The following is a 13,305-nucleotide window of genomic DNA, read 5'->3' as shown; positions in this document are numbered from 1 at the left end:
CAGGCAGAAGAGGACAAATATTGTGTGATTTCACTTAAATGAAATATCTGGAATAGGCAGTTCAGAAACAGAAAGTAGGTTAGAGGTTACCAGGCCCTGGGAGGTGGAAGTGGTGATGGGTTAGGTACAGAGCTTCTGTTTGGGATGGTGAAAAATTTTGGACATAAATAGCAGTAATGGTTGCACAACATTGTGAGCGTAATTAATGCCACTGGAGTGTCATTTTTAAATGGCTGAATGGTAAATCTTATGCATATTTCACCACAATAAGACTTTTAAAACTAAGGCCAAAAAGACCATTTGGTAGCATCTTTAGGAATTTTTCTGTATAGTATCATGTCATCTGTAAACAGTGACAGTTTTACTTCTTCTTCTCCAATTTAGATTCCTTTTATTTCTTTTTCTTTTCTGATTGCTGTGACTAGGATTTCCAAAACTGTGTTGAATAAAAGTGGTGAGAGTGGGCATCCTTGCCTTATTCCTGATCTTAGAGGAAATGCTTTCAGCTCTTCACTGTTGAGTATGTTAGCTGTGGGTTTGTCATATATGGCCTTTATTATATTGAGGTATGTTTCCTCCATGCCCACTTTCTGGAGAGTTTTTCTCATAAATAGATGTTGAATTTTATAAAAAGCTTTTTTGGAATCTATTGAGATGATCATATGGTTTCTATTCTTCAATTTGTTAATGTGGTATACCACACTGATTTGCAAATATTTCACTTGATCGTGGTGCATGATCCTTTTAATGTGTTGTTGGATTCGGTTTGCTACTACTAGAGCACGTCAATTAATTCAGTAAATTGACAGGATACAAAATTAATAGAGAAATTTGTTGCATTTCTATACATTAACAACAGAGGAGCAGAAAGAGAAATTAAGGAAACAACCCCATTTACCACCACATCAAAAAGAATAAGATACTTAGGAATAAACCTACCTAAGGAGGGAGAAGACCTGTACTCTGAAAACTGTAAGATGCTGATGAAAGAAATTGAAGAGGACACAAATAGATGGAAAGATACATATAAATATATATATATATATATATATATATATATATACCATGTTCTTGGATTGGAAGAATCAATATTAAAATGACTGTACTACCCAAGACAATCTACAGATTCAGTGCAATGCCTATCAAATTACCAGTGGCATTTTTCACAGAACTAGAACAAAAAAATTTTTAATTTGTATGGAAACACAAAAGACCCAGAATAGCCAAAGCAACCTTGAGAAAGTAGAATGGAGCCAGAGGAATCAGGCCTCCTGACCTCAGACTATACTACAAAGCTACAGTCATGAAAACTATATGGTTCTGGCACAAAAACAGAAATACAGATCAGTGGAACAGGATAGAAAGTCCAGCAATAAACCCATGCACCTATGGTTAATTAATCTACAACAAAGGAGGCAAGAATAATACAATGCAGAAAAGACAGTCTCTTCCATAAGTGGTGCTGGGGGTCTTCTGGGCTTCCCTGGTGATGCAGTGGTTAAGAATCTGCCTGCCAATGCAGGGGACACGGGTTCGAGCCCTGGTCTGGGAAGATCCCACATGGTGTGGAGCAACTAAGCCCGTGCACCCCAACTACTGAGCGTGCACTGTAGATCCCACGAGCCACAACTACTGAAGCTGCACGCCACAACTACTGAAGCTGCACACCACAACTACCGAAGCCCGTGTGCCTAGAGCCCATGCTCTGCAACAAGAGAAGCCACAGCAATGAGAAGCCCGCGCACCACAACAAAGAGTAGCCCCCGCTTACCACAACTAGAGAAAGCCTGCGCGCAGCAACGAAGTCCCAACGCAGCCAAAAATAAAATAAATAAATTTTAATAACAAGTGGTGCTGGGAAAACTGGACAGCTACGTGTAAAATAATGAAATTAGAACATTCTTTAACACCGTACACAAAAGTAAACTCAAAGTGGATTAAAGACCTAAATGTAAAACTGGTTACTATAAAATTCCTAGAGGAAAACATAGGCAGAACACTGACATAAATCTCAGCAATATCTTTTTGGCTCCGTCTCCTAGAGTAATGGAAGTAAAAACAAAAATAAATGAATGGGATTTAATTAAACTTAAGCTTTGGCACAGCAAAGGAAATCATAAACAAAACAAAAAGACAACCTACGGACTGGGAGAAAATATTTGCAAATGATGCAGCCAACAAAGGATTAATCTCCAAAATACACAAACAGTGCATGCAGCTCAATATCAAAAAAACAACCCAATCAAAAAATGGGCAGAAGATCTAGGAAGACATTTCTCCAGAGAAAACATACAGATGGCCAACAAGCACATGCAAAAATGCTCAACTTTGCTAATTATTAGAGAAATGCAAACCAAAATTGCAATGAGGTATCGCTTCATACCAGTCAAAATGGCCATCATCAAAAAGTCTACAAATAATGAATGCTGGAGAGGGTGTGGAGAAAAAGGAACCCTCCTACACTGTTGATGGGAATGTAAATTGGTGAAGCCATTATGGAAAACAGTGTGGAGGTTCCTTAAAAAACTAAAAATAGAATTACCGCATGATCCTGCAGTCCCACTCCTGGACATCTATCTGGCGAAAAGTCTTAATTTGAAAAGATGCATGTACCCCAATGTTCATTGCAGCACTATTTACAGTAGCCTGGAAATTTACAAAGACATGGAAGCAACCTAAATGTCCATCAACAGATGAATGGATAAAGAAGATGTGGTATATATATACAATGGAATATTACTCAGCTATAAAAAAGAATGAAATGATGCCATTTGCAGCAACATAGATGGACCTAGAGATTATCATACTAAGTGAAGTAAACCAGGGAGAAACAAATACCATATGGTATCACTTATATGTGGAATCTAAAAATAAAACAAATGAACTTATTTACAAAACAGAAATAGACCCACAGACATAGAAAACAAACTTATGGTTACCGAAGGGGAAGGTGGTAGGGAGAGGGATTAACATATACACACTACTATATATAAAATAGATAGCCAACAAGGAAGGACCTACTGTGTAGCACAGGGAGCTATACTCAATATTTTGTAATAACCTATGAGGGAAAATAATCTGAAAAAGAATATATTTTATATATATGTGTGTGTGTATAACTGAATCACTGTGCTGTACACCTGAAGCTAACACAACATTGTAAATCAACTATACTTCAATTTTAAAAATAAAATCTCTTTTACATAAATCTTAGAAGGTAGTTTATCTAGGATGTTCTGTTATAGCATATATCTATTAATGTTGATTTGTAGCCATAAACCAAACAAAATTAATACCATTGAAAATGTAGTTTGGCAAATACTTCATTATTTTAAAATCACAGTTGCCCCATTAATCAATGGTGAAACAAAATATGTAGCCTCTTGTTTCTCTCCCCGTGCTCTCAAATGTAAAGGTAAAATTAGAGAATGATTGTATTTTCCTTAGTTCTGTTTGGTAATCCAATTGGATCATTCTGAAGTAAAATTATAATCCTAATTCTTCTAATTGTCTTAGTTTCCTTTTATTTACTCTGGATGTCAGTTTTCTGAACCAGGGTTGGGCACGCTTTTCCTCAAGTGGCTGTTTAGTAAATATTCAGTCTCCATGGTCTCTGTCGCAACCCTCAGCTCTGCCTGTTGGTGTGAAAGCCACTGCAGGTGGTATTGCAAGGACTGAGGGCCGTGTCCCAATAAAACTTTATTTACAAAACCAGGCAGCATCTAGTTTGCTAACTCCTGTTCTGAACTTCCAGACCTTTTACCAAAATTCAGTCCTGTGTTTCTCACTGTGAGAGTCCATTCTGTGAATATAGCAGCTTTGAGAGAAACCTAACAGCATCAGAGCTTTGAGATCTTTCAATGAGTGCTCAGAATGGCAGTAACTGCGGATCATAATCCCATAGTTCTTTTGTATTTTTCAGAATGTTTTTGTAAATACGCTTTTGTTTTATATTTACAAATACCGGAGAGTAGAGTTGGTGTGACTGTCCCCTCTTGCAAATGGACAGTAGGTGTTTCTCAGAGGCTGGCTGGTCCCCCATTCTCCATCCTCACTGAGCCCTCCCATCTCTCTGTGCAGCGTGTATTCCGGGCACCAGTCCATCCTCATCCCACCTGCAGAGCTGGAGACCAACCCTGCCTTGTGGCTGCTTGCCGTGAGTCAATACAAAGTCCGGGATACATTTTGCTCCTACTCAGTGATGGAACTGTGTACCAAGGGGCTGGGCTCGCAGACAGAATCCCTCAAGGTAAGCAGCCTTCAGAGTGCCTGGGGGACACTTGCCAGCATCCTGGGAAAGCACCAGTGTCAGAGGGTGTGGAGTAGGTGTGGTGAGGCTAAATGATCCTTCAGAAAAGCCGACATAAGGTCCCCTGTCACCTGAGGTTGACGAAGTTGTTTTCACGTGAAAACCTTGTTTGATAACATGGATATTTTCCCACTGCCAGAGTTAGAGGTCAGAGTGTATGTTATTGATGTCTTTAATTCTGTTAGGGCTACTTGGAGAGTCCTGAATTGCCTTTTGATTTGTTGGTGAATTCAGTTCTTGAGTGCAGTTAGTTTTATTCCAACGCTGGGGTTCAAGTCATACGTCTAAATTTAGCCAGTCATTTCGTTTTCCTTGAGGACCCTGATTGGTAGATCTGGGTCCTAACCAAAATTCATTTTTACAGTCCAGTGAACAGTGGCTTTGTTTTATTTTTTAATATTCAATTACCATTATGTGACAATAACAACATTTCCCTTCATTTAAGCCAAGGACTTTTTTTTTTTTTTTTTTGCGGTACGCAGGCCTCTCACTGTTGTGGCCTCTCCCGTTGCGGAGCACAGGCTCCGGACACGCAGGCTCAGCGGCCATGGCTCACGGGCCCAGCCACTCCGCGGCACGTGGGATCCTCCCGGACTGGGGCACGAACCCGTGTCCCCTGCATCGACAGGCGGACTCTCAACCACTGCGCCACCAGGGAAGCCCCAAGGACTTTTTGATAGACATATTTTCATAGTAAATTATGTAGTCCTTATTCAAGTAACTAGGAGAGAATAATTATATGACCTATTTTGGTTAATATTCCAACTATTCACTGTTTATATGCTCAGATATGTGTGAGTGTGTATGTATAGATATATGCACAGATTATATTTGTGTGCATATATGCACACATACAAATTATCTATACACTTGCCATTAGTAAAGCAATATATTTCTCTTCTGAATTTTGTTTTCCTATTCAGACCTAGTGCATTAAGCTTGAACAAGAAAGCAAAATGCAAGATAACTTTGACATTAAGCTACATAAATAAATTACTTGAAGTTATATGTTTATACAGCAAAGGAAATTTATAAAATATTATTATTCATGTCCACCTATATTATGCTATAAAACGATTGAGTACGTTTCATGAACTTTACCTATAGGTGCTTTTATAAATAACCAAATGAAATAATAAGTGATTTCTAAGCACTTTACATAATTGATTAATTTAACCTTTACAATAGTTCTCTGAAATAGGTCCATTATTGTTTCCATTTTAAAGATGAGGAAACTTAGGTTACAGAGCAATTAAGCACCTTCTCCAAGTTCTTACATTTAGTAAAGTTTGAAGCCAAATTTTGAATCTGTGGCTCTAGGAGCACCATCTCAAAGCCCAGGGTGCATTGCCTCCCAAAACACGCATGTGTCGAGGGTCATTCGTGTTACCTGGACTTAATTTTCCCTGTGTAACTGCACGTATGGAAGATCGTCGTTATCTTGACTCGTGTCCCTCCTCAGCTCAGGTGCCCTTGTCAGCTCTCCAGGACGCTGATGGCTCCTGGCGACTGTCCTGTGTGGGGATGGAGACCCTGTCGCTCCCTCGCCTCCTGTTTCATTGCCACTCCCGATGCGCGTTTTGCTCTTCTTCAGCTCCGCTTAGGAGTGTTGTGCTTTTAAGGCACTTCATTTCCTGTCCCGGGTGTTGCCATTTCGTTCACTAGATGGAATTTGGGCAGAACTGAGCTGTGCTTCCTTGTGACAGTTTATCTGGGACCTTTTACATCTCAGGACATGAAAGGAGAGCTGTGTTTAAGAAGCTGCCCAGATGTTTTCATTTTCCGTTCTTATATTAAAAGCAGGTTTCTCATTTCTCTCCGATGGATGTTCCCGTGTATCCATGCTGGCAGGAGTGTATACAAGTGCTTCTGTTCTTCCCCAAACCCTGTCCTTTAATTATTTTATCCACACCTTGTTTTTCTTCAACTTTTCTCCTCATTATGCTCCTTGAGTTATTTAAAATATGTTTGTAATGGCATCCTTGATTACCGATATGGGCGTTTTTTTATTTACACATGTTCTACAGCATTTTGGTTAATGGTGCAGACACAGAGAGCCCTGGGAATGAATATCTGTGTGGAGTTTCTGTTGTTGTACAGATCTGGGTAAGGAGCCTGCAGGTCACACCCATAACACTGGCAAGGCTGACCTCCTACTGCTGTCATTATTTCTAGGCACGAGGACTGGACTTGTCCCGCGTGCGGACCTGTGTAGTGGTGGCAGAAGAACGGCCCCGAATAGCACTCACCCAGTCATTCTCAAAACTGTTTAAAGACCTGGGCCTCCATCCACGGGCCGTTAGCACCTCGTTTGGCTGTAGAGTGAACCTGGCGATTTGCTTGCAGGTGAGTTTCCTTGATGCCAGTAAGTGCGTGAGTCAGAGAGTGACTTTTAAAGACGGGCATACAGCGCCACACTGCTCAACAGTTTCCCCTGCTGATGCTTACCCACATTTAGAAGGTATCTTTCAGTCAAATGCATGTGGTTGGTATACACTTTTTGTTTGTTTGTTTTGTTTTGTTTTTAATTATACTCTGCATTTGTCAGTAACCATTATTCATAACTAGCATTCACAGGCTTATTCTGTCCTGGGGCATTTTAAGTTTTGTAACACGAGTAGCAGTTTGTCAAGACCTGTGAAGGCAGGCTCTTTAAAGATGGGATACTAAACAAATGTTTCATTGTGGCAAGAAATCCTGTCTCTTGAAGTACTTAGTCTCTTGTATGCAGACAGTAACTTCTGTACGAAGAATTCCAGGACATTAAGCAGATTCGTGAATTTGCGGCTGGGATGACGTTGAAGTATATACTTTTTGCTGCATTTCTAAGGCAGAGCTGTAAGTGAGGCTGCCCTCGTAAGATAGCCTTGCATTATATGTGGCAAAAAAAAAAAAAAAAATGCGTATTTTCTTTCTTTCTCTTCATTAGCCCACTTCAGACCATCTTCACTATTCCTTTTTCCGTCTCTGAACTCTTAACATGAGATCTAGTCCATGAAGGAAGGGAAAGTCCTATGGGAATCTGTTCCCAGTGCCCTTTGGGCAGCCTCATCCAAAACAAGCCAGCCCAGGGCTCAGCTGCAGGCTTTGTTCCTGGAACATATTAAAAGGACAAGAACTTCGCTCACAGCAGGTTCTAGAGTGCAGGACAGTGGACACAAGCTGGCTCCTGATCTCGCCTCCCTGCCCACTCACTGTCTCTCCCGTTTACGACCCAGAGATGCTGCTTCCAGTTCCCCTTGGGAGACCTCGGGAAGCTCCTGGTCAGCTCTCTCCCGGCCCGTGGTCTCAGTATCTGGACTCAGCGTGGACTTTGGAGAGGAAGGACTCTCCCCATGTGACCAGTCTGATGAGCTCGCTTCAGAAAAATTAGCTACAGGAAGGTGTTCTGATTTTCATTGGTGTTCCTTTGCTTCTGTCTTCCTTCTCCTTGAATTAGCTCCATTTTTTTAAATTTATAACTACCAGGGTCCTCTCAAGAGTCAGTTGAACCTTGTTCTATGATTGAAATTAATTCCATTTTCTAAGAGGTAATCTGAAGAATTGGATTTATCTTGCCAAACTAGTTCTTTAAATATTGAAGTTTTCTTTTCCTATTCACCTTGATCTGTTCTGCTTAAATGTTTCTAGCCATCTGTTCCATGAGGAGAAATGAGAAATACAGAAATCCACTTCTTAAATAAATTCAGCCATAGGATGATGTAATGCTTCCCTTCTCCTGCAAGTGGGGGAAAAAATCAGGGATCCATGAGAGACAGGCTCTTGGCCACAATATTTCTTCTTCTTTCTCTCTCTCTCAGAATGTTGGCAGATGAAGGGAGAAGGGCATAGAATAGATCCCATATTGACATAATATCACTTAGCACTTGTCCACTTCATACAGGCAACAAAGCAAGTTCTACTACACTTTATTATACAGAATTAAAACTTTGCAGATACTAGAAATAGAGCACTTATGGTTATTTACCTTTTTATTTTTCATTTATTTCCATCTACTTGATCCAAAATGTTTTAAGAAGTTTTATAGGGAAGCAGTAGATTAAGTAGGGAAAGTAAAATACACTAAAAATAATTGAAAAGATAGAGGTGACAGAAAATAAGGGTAAGAAGCCAAGAATGAAGTTAGCACACAGGTGTTCACCACCTCTGTGGCCTAAAACATGAGCTCCATCATTCCTGTGTCCTTAGCACCTAGAACCATACCTGGTGCTTTGTAAATATTTAATAAATATGTTTTGTAAGAATGTTGGATAAATTAAGTTCTGTACTCCTAATAAAAAGAATAAATATTCTTTTTCTAGAAAACAGTTCCATCAGTATGACCCCCACATCAGAGCTGACATCCCCAGTCACGGGTCAGGGTGCTGTTCTGAAATGTTGACAGCACCTTTAAGTGTTTTTGTCCATTTTAAGTTTTTCTACTTGGGTGCTTTACTCTCAACTAATTTTCAGCCAGTTTTTCTTTTTCTGAATGGTCAGCATTAGAAAATAGCTGAAAATATCAGTGTGTCTGATAGTAGAGATAAATCAAATAAATTAAGTGTATCATACTAAGGAATGCAGACTCTCTGTCCTTGCCAACCCCGGGGCCAGGTATGCATCGGCATTACGGAGTTCTCCGGCATTGGGGAGGCAGGAGCCAGCAGGCTGCGAGCAGAACCCCGTAACCGCACACATGGTGTCTCTCGGTGACGCTCCATCCTGTGAGTAGCTCGTGTCAGCCTAAGTCAGAGTTTACTCAGATAAGTGCAAGATACGGTTCTGGCCCTCATGGAACCAGATGGACAGTAAACACAGATGATTTTTTTCAGTAAGTGAGTAAAATATTCTTAGTAAAGGTAAAGTAAGAAGGAAAAGGAGACACACGAGGCAATTTTAGGAGGGGTAGCCAAGAAAGGCCTCTCTATGAGGTGACATTTCAGCCAAGTGCCCTCTGAGGTGAACATACAAAAACTGGGGCAGGGCTTCCCTGGTAGCGCAGTGGTTGAGAGTCCGCCTGCCGATGCAGGGGACGCGGGTTCGTGCCCCAGTCCGGGAAGATCCCACATGCCGCGGAGTGGCTGGCCCGTGACCCATGGCTGCTGAGCCTGCGCGTCCGGAGCCTGTGCTCCGCAACGGGAGAGGCCACAGCAGTGAGAGGCCCGCATAGCGCCAAAAAAAAAAAAAAAAAAACTGGGGCAAAGGCAGCATCAAGTGCAGAAGGCTTGAGGCAGGGCTGGTCAGTGGAAATGTTTGTTTTCTGTTAATTTTTGCAGAAATTAAAAAATATGTGATTATGGTCCCAAGCAAACAGAGCAGGCATAGCTTGAGGTCTGAGGGCAGAAATCCCATGTCTCTTGTTCCCATTGTGTTTCTACAGGGCCTGACACATAATAAATGCCTAATAAAGACGTTAAATATACTAAAACTGAATTTTTAAGAATGTTTAGACAAAGAAATGAAAACAACCTGAAAAGTTATGAATTTTTTTATAGATTAAGTATTTTTACAAAAGAATATTTATTTTAGGAAACAAAATCAGAAAATACAGACTAGCCAATAAATAAATCACATTCATAAGTCATACCCAGAGATAATCACCATTACTCCCTTGATGTAAAAAAAAATTTTTAAATGCTAAGATAGTTCCTAAATTCCAAACCCATCCTAAATGTTTAAAGACATTGAGAAGTTTACACCATTTTCCTTATGGAACACCAGGATTACCAATATATGTGAAATCAGTTAGTGGGCATATTTGTTTTCAGTTGATTTGTTGTTGTTTGAGGACATGTTTTCTCAGCTGGATCGCCTGTCGTCCTTCCTCAGGGCCCTTGACTGGACCCTGAGTGCTCAGGTAGAGGGCAGCCCTGCAGGAGGAGGGCAGGTCTCCATCTCCACGAGGTATGTGGGTAGGGACGCGAAGGACGCTGTCCAGACGAGGAATGGAGCCTCATCCGAGCCATGTGGGGTTTACAAGCTGCTCTCGCTGGGGACCACAATTTTAGTGTCTGTGGGTCCCCTTCCAGAAGTGCCCCCTGGCCTTGGGGAGGCTGGGCTGTGCCGCGGGCAGGGTGCTGTGACTGCAGAGTGAGACGCATCTCATGCATGAGGTCCTGAACTTACGTGAGATAAATCAGGGCAATTTTACGCTAAATGACATTCTCTACCGTAGAGTCTTTCATGCTTTTACTTCCTGATGCCACAACCCAGGCTGTTCCATCTTCTTCATGTGGCAAAAGCCTGCTTCTCTTTCCAGGTGTCATGTTTCAATTCCTCCAGCTAGAAATACTTTCCTTCCTCTGAATTCCCATGGCAGGTCATCCCTCCCACTTAATGTTGTCTGCCATAGTTCACAATTATGTACATAAACAACTTCTATCCCCCTGCTCTGTGAAAAACTGTCTTAGAGAACCCAGTACACAACTCACACAGTCACACAGTCACTTCCTGAGACTGAATTTTGTGAAAGTACTGGGTGTCGACTCCTCTGACTGCAAATATGCTTCACATTTGAGAAATTCAGCGTGTTTCTTATTAGCCTCAAGCCTCCTGAGGGCAGTAAGTACATAGCAGTCCTGAAATTTCTCTGAAATGAACTCATGTGAATCTTCATCAGGTAAAAACTCACAGCATCATTTGTAAGTTATCATTGAAATGAAATGAAATGAAACTCAAAAGTTTGCTGCTCTTCAGGCTTCTAGCAGCATTTTCATCTCAAACAGTAGCTCCAGGGCCTGCGCCTTCAGAAAAAAGACTTCATGCCCAAAAAAGAAAACAAAAAATTCTCTCACAAATGTGTCACACCACTCAATTCCAGGCAGCATCTGGCTAGAGCTTCCTACAACTCACAGAGAGCAAGCTCAGTCGTTTCGTTTTAAGAGGAGAGAAACTGAGGCTCAGAGAAGTTAAGTGAGCTTTCGTGACAAAGCAGGGAAATAAAAACAGCTGCCGGAAAGAGAACTGGCATTGCTACTGACTGTGTCATCTAAACAGAGCAACATGTTAAAGAAATCTCACACTTTGCAGTTTTGTCAGGTGCCAATTCCATGTTGTGGTTTATTATGCAAGTGAAATAACAGCCGTGTAAACTGTTTACAAAACTGAACTGTATACAGGCAGGATATCCTGCCTTCGGTTTTTGACTGTTTTCCTGGAACATTTTAAATCAGACCTCCTATTTCCCTGTGACCTAAATCAAACAACTCAGAAGACGTGCATCTGTGTGCTAGATGCTGTTCTTCAGTCTGTTGTCACCAGGGGGTGGGGAGGCGGGGGGCGGCGTGTACTAGGAACAGAGTCAGGGCCACCACAAAGGGACTCCGCAATGCCTGCTTTCATGGGCTGTGACATGAAACCCTAGTTTCTTGTAATAGAGAAAATCATGAAAATTGACAAATACATCATTGTCAAGTATGCAAATGAGCAATTAAAAAATTTTACATATGAGGCAATCGCAAAAGTAGAATAACAGAAAACTGAGACAGTCATAATTTCTGTGATGCTGTTGTTTCGGCTTCTATATCTTAGAAACCAAGTGACTTGTTTACCCATTTATCATTTTAAGGCAGGAATTGACACATTAATTATTTTGAAATTGTCCTTTTGACATAGTTCAATGGCAAAAGAATGGACTCATAAAATTCAGTGTGGATGACTCTGGTTTTACATGACTCTGATTTCTGCAGAGTATTTTAGACTCTGCAGAAGAAAGAAATTTAGAAGTATGAGCCATTTGTTATACTTAGGAATGACATTTTCCAGAATCTGTAGCTGTAAAAATGACTTTAAAACACTTTTGATTTATTGAACTTATGACAAAAGTGGGCATTAGAAAGATCAAATTATGACTTGTGAGATTGGCTTTAACATAAATTTCCTTAGTTCTGTTAGGAAGTGCCACTTGCTTATTAACCTGCATCAAAAGAGATGTTGTGCTTCATCCACAATTACTCTTTTCAAAAGTATAAGCTGAAAGGTCTTTGGATGTATTAGATATAGAAATTCAGTTCTTGGTAACAAAAATTAGCATCCTCCTCACCAGCTGAAGAAGGGAGGGGAAATGAGGTCTTCTGCTTTCCAAAAGAAATCTCAATTTTTGTTTTATTAGGAAAAAACTTTTAAGCCACTTTAAACAGAAACTTTGATCTTTATTATATAGAAAAATAACGATTAATTTATCTGAGGAAAGCTTTATTATAAATAGCTGTGTGGAATTAAATCAGTATTTACAGTTATGGTCTTAAATCTTGAAGCCTTAAGGTCTTAAACCTTAAATCTTGAAACTCACACAATGAAAGAGAAATACAGCCACCCTGATGATGAGAAGTAGAGTCATTGATTGTTAAAAGAAAAAAAAAGTGGAAGGCTCAGGGTGACATAGATCTTAAGTAATTCTCAAGATAAAATTAATAGTTATAATAAGACTCATTCATTTGAGCCCCCAATTCATTTTCTCCCAACACTGCTTTTAGACCAGGGAAGTGAACATAAGTGAGGTGCCTCTGGGGTTTTCCCATGCTCCAGGGAATTTGTCACATCCACAGAACTTCCACATCCTCTCCTGCTGATGTATGTTGTCCCAGATAATGAAAATTAACATTTGAGGTCATGGGACCTGTATTCTCAGTTACCCGTATATCAGTCAGGGTTCTAATTTGTGGGCAGCAGAAACCTTTGGTAACTTAAAAGAAACTTATTAAAATGTCACTGGGTGGTGTCGCAGACACGTCTGCCGCCAAGGGCAAGAACATTTGTGCTTCCTCTTGCTGTGAATAGATGCAGCTACCTGGCAGGCTGGCTCCCAGGAAAGCTGAGCAGGAGAGTGGCAGATGTTTTTAGTTACTACAGAGGGACAGAGGCTTTGTATCCAACCAGGTTCCAAAAGTGGAGGACTTGCCCAAATACAGAAAGAGTTCTGCTGCCTGATGACCAAAAAAGGAGCGACCAAAGGCTACGTTCATCCCGTTCTTACCCATCACCCCTCCCCCACAAAACCCCACCACAGCGCAGTTTTC

General features: G+C 40.8%; 1 protein-coding gene across 1 annotated transcript in view; it reads left to right on the top strand.

Moving 5' to 3' along the window:
• Positions 1 to 13,305, top strand: part of DIP2C (disco interacting protein 2 homolog C) — a 368,636-nt gene that overhangs the window by 330,932 nt on the left and 24,399 nt on the right. The window contains exons 30-31 of the mRNA XM_065872651.1: positions 4,081 to 4,249; positions 6,485 to 6,655. Of these exons, the coding sequence (XP_065728723.1) occupies positions 4,081 to 4,249; positions 6,485 to 6,655 (340 nt within the window). The remainder of the gene's footprint in view (positions 1 to 4,080; positions 4,250 to 6,484; positions 6,656 to 13,305) is intronic.

Source organism: Phocoena phocoena, chromosome 2, assembly GCF_963924675.1.
Source record: "Phocoena phocoena chromosome 2, mPhoPho1.1, whole genome shotgun sequence".
NCBI classification, from domain to species: Eukaryota; Metazoa; Chordata; class Mammalia; order Artiodactyla; family Phocoenidae; genus Phocoena; species Phocoena phocoena.
This window is presented reverse-complemented; position numbering and strand designations above follow the sequence as displayed.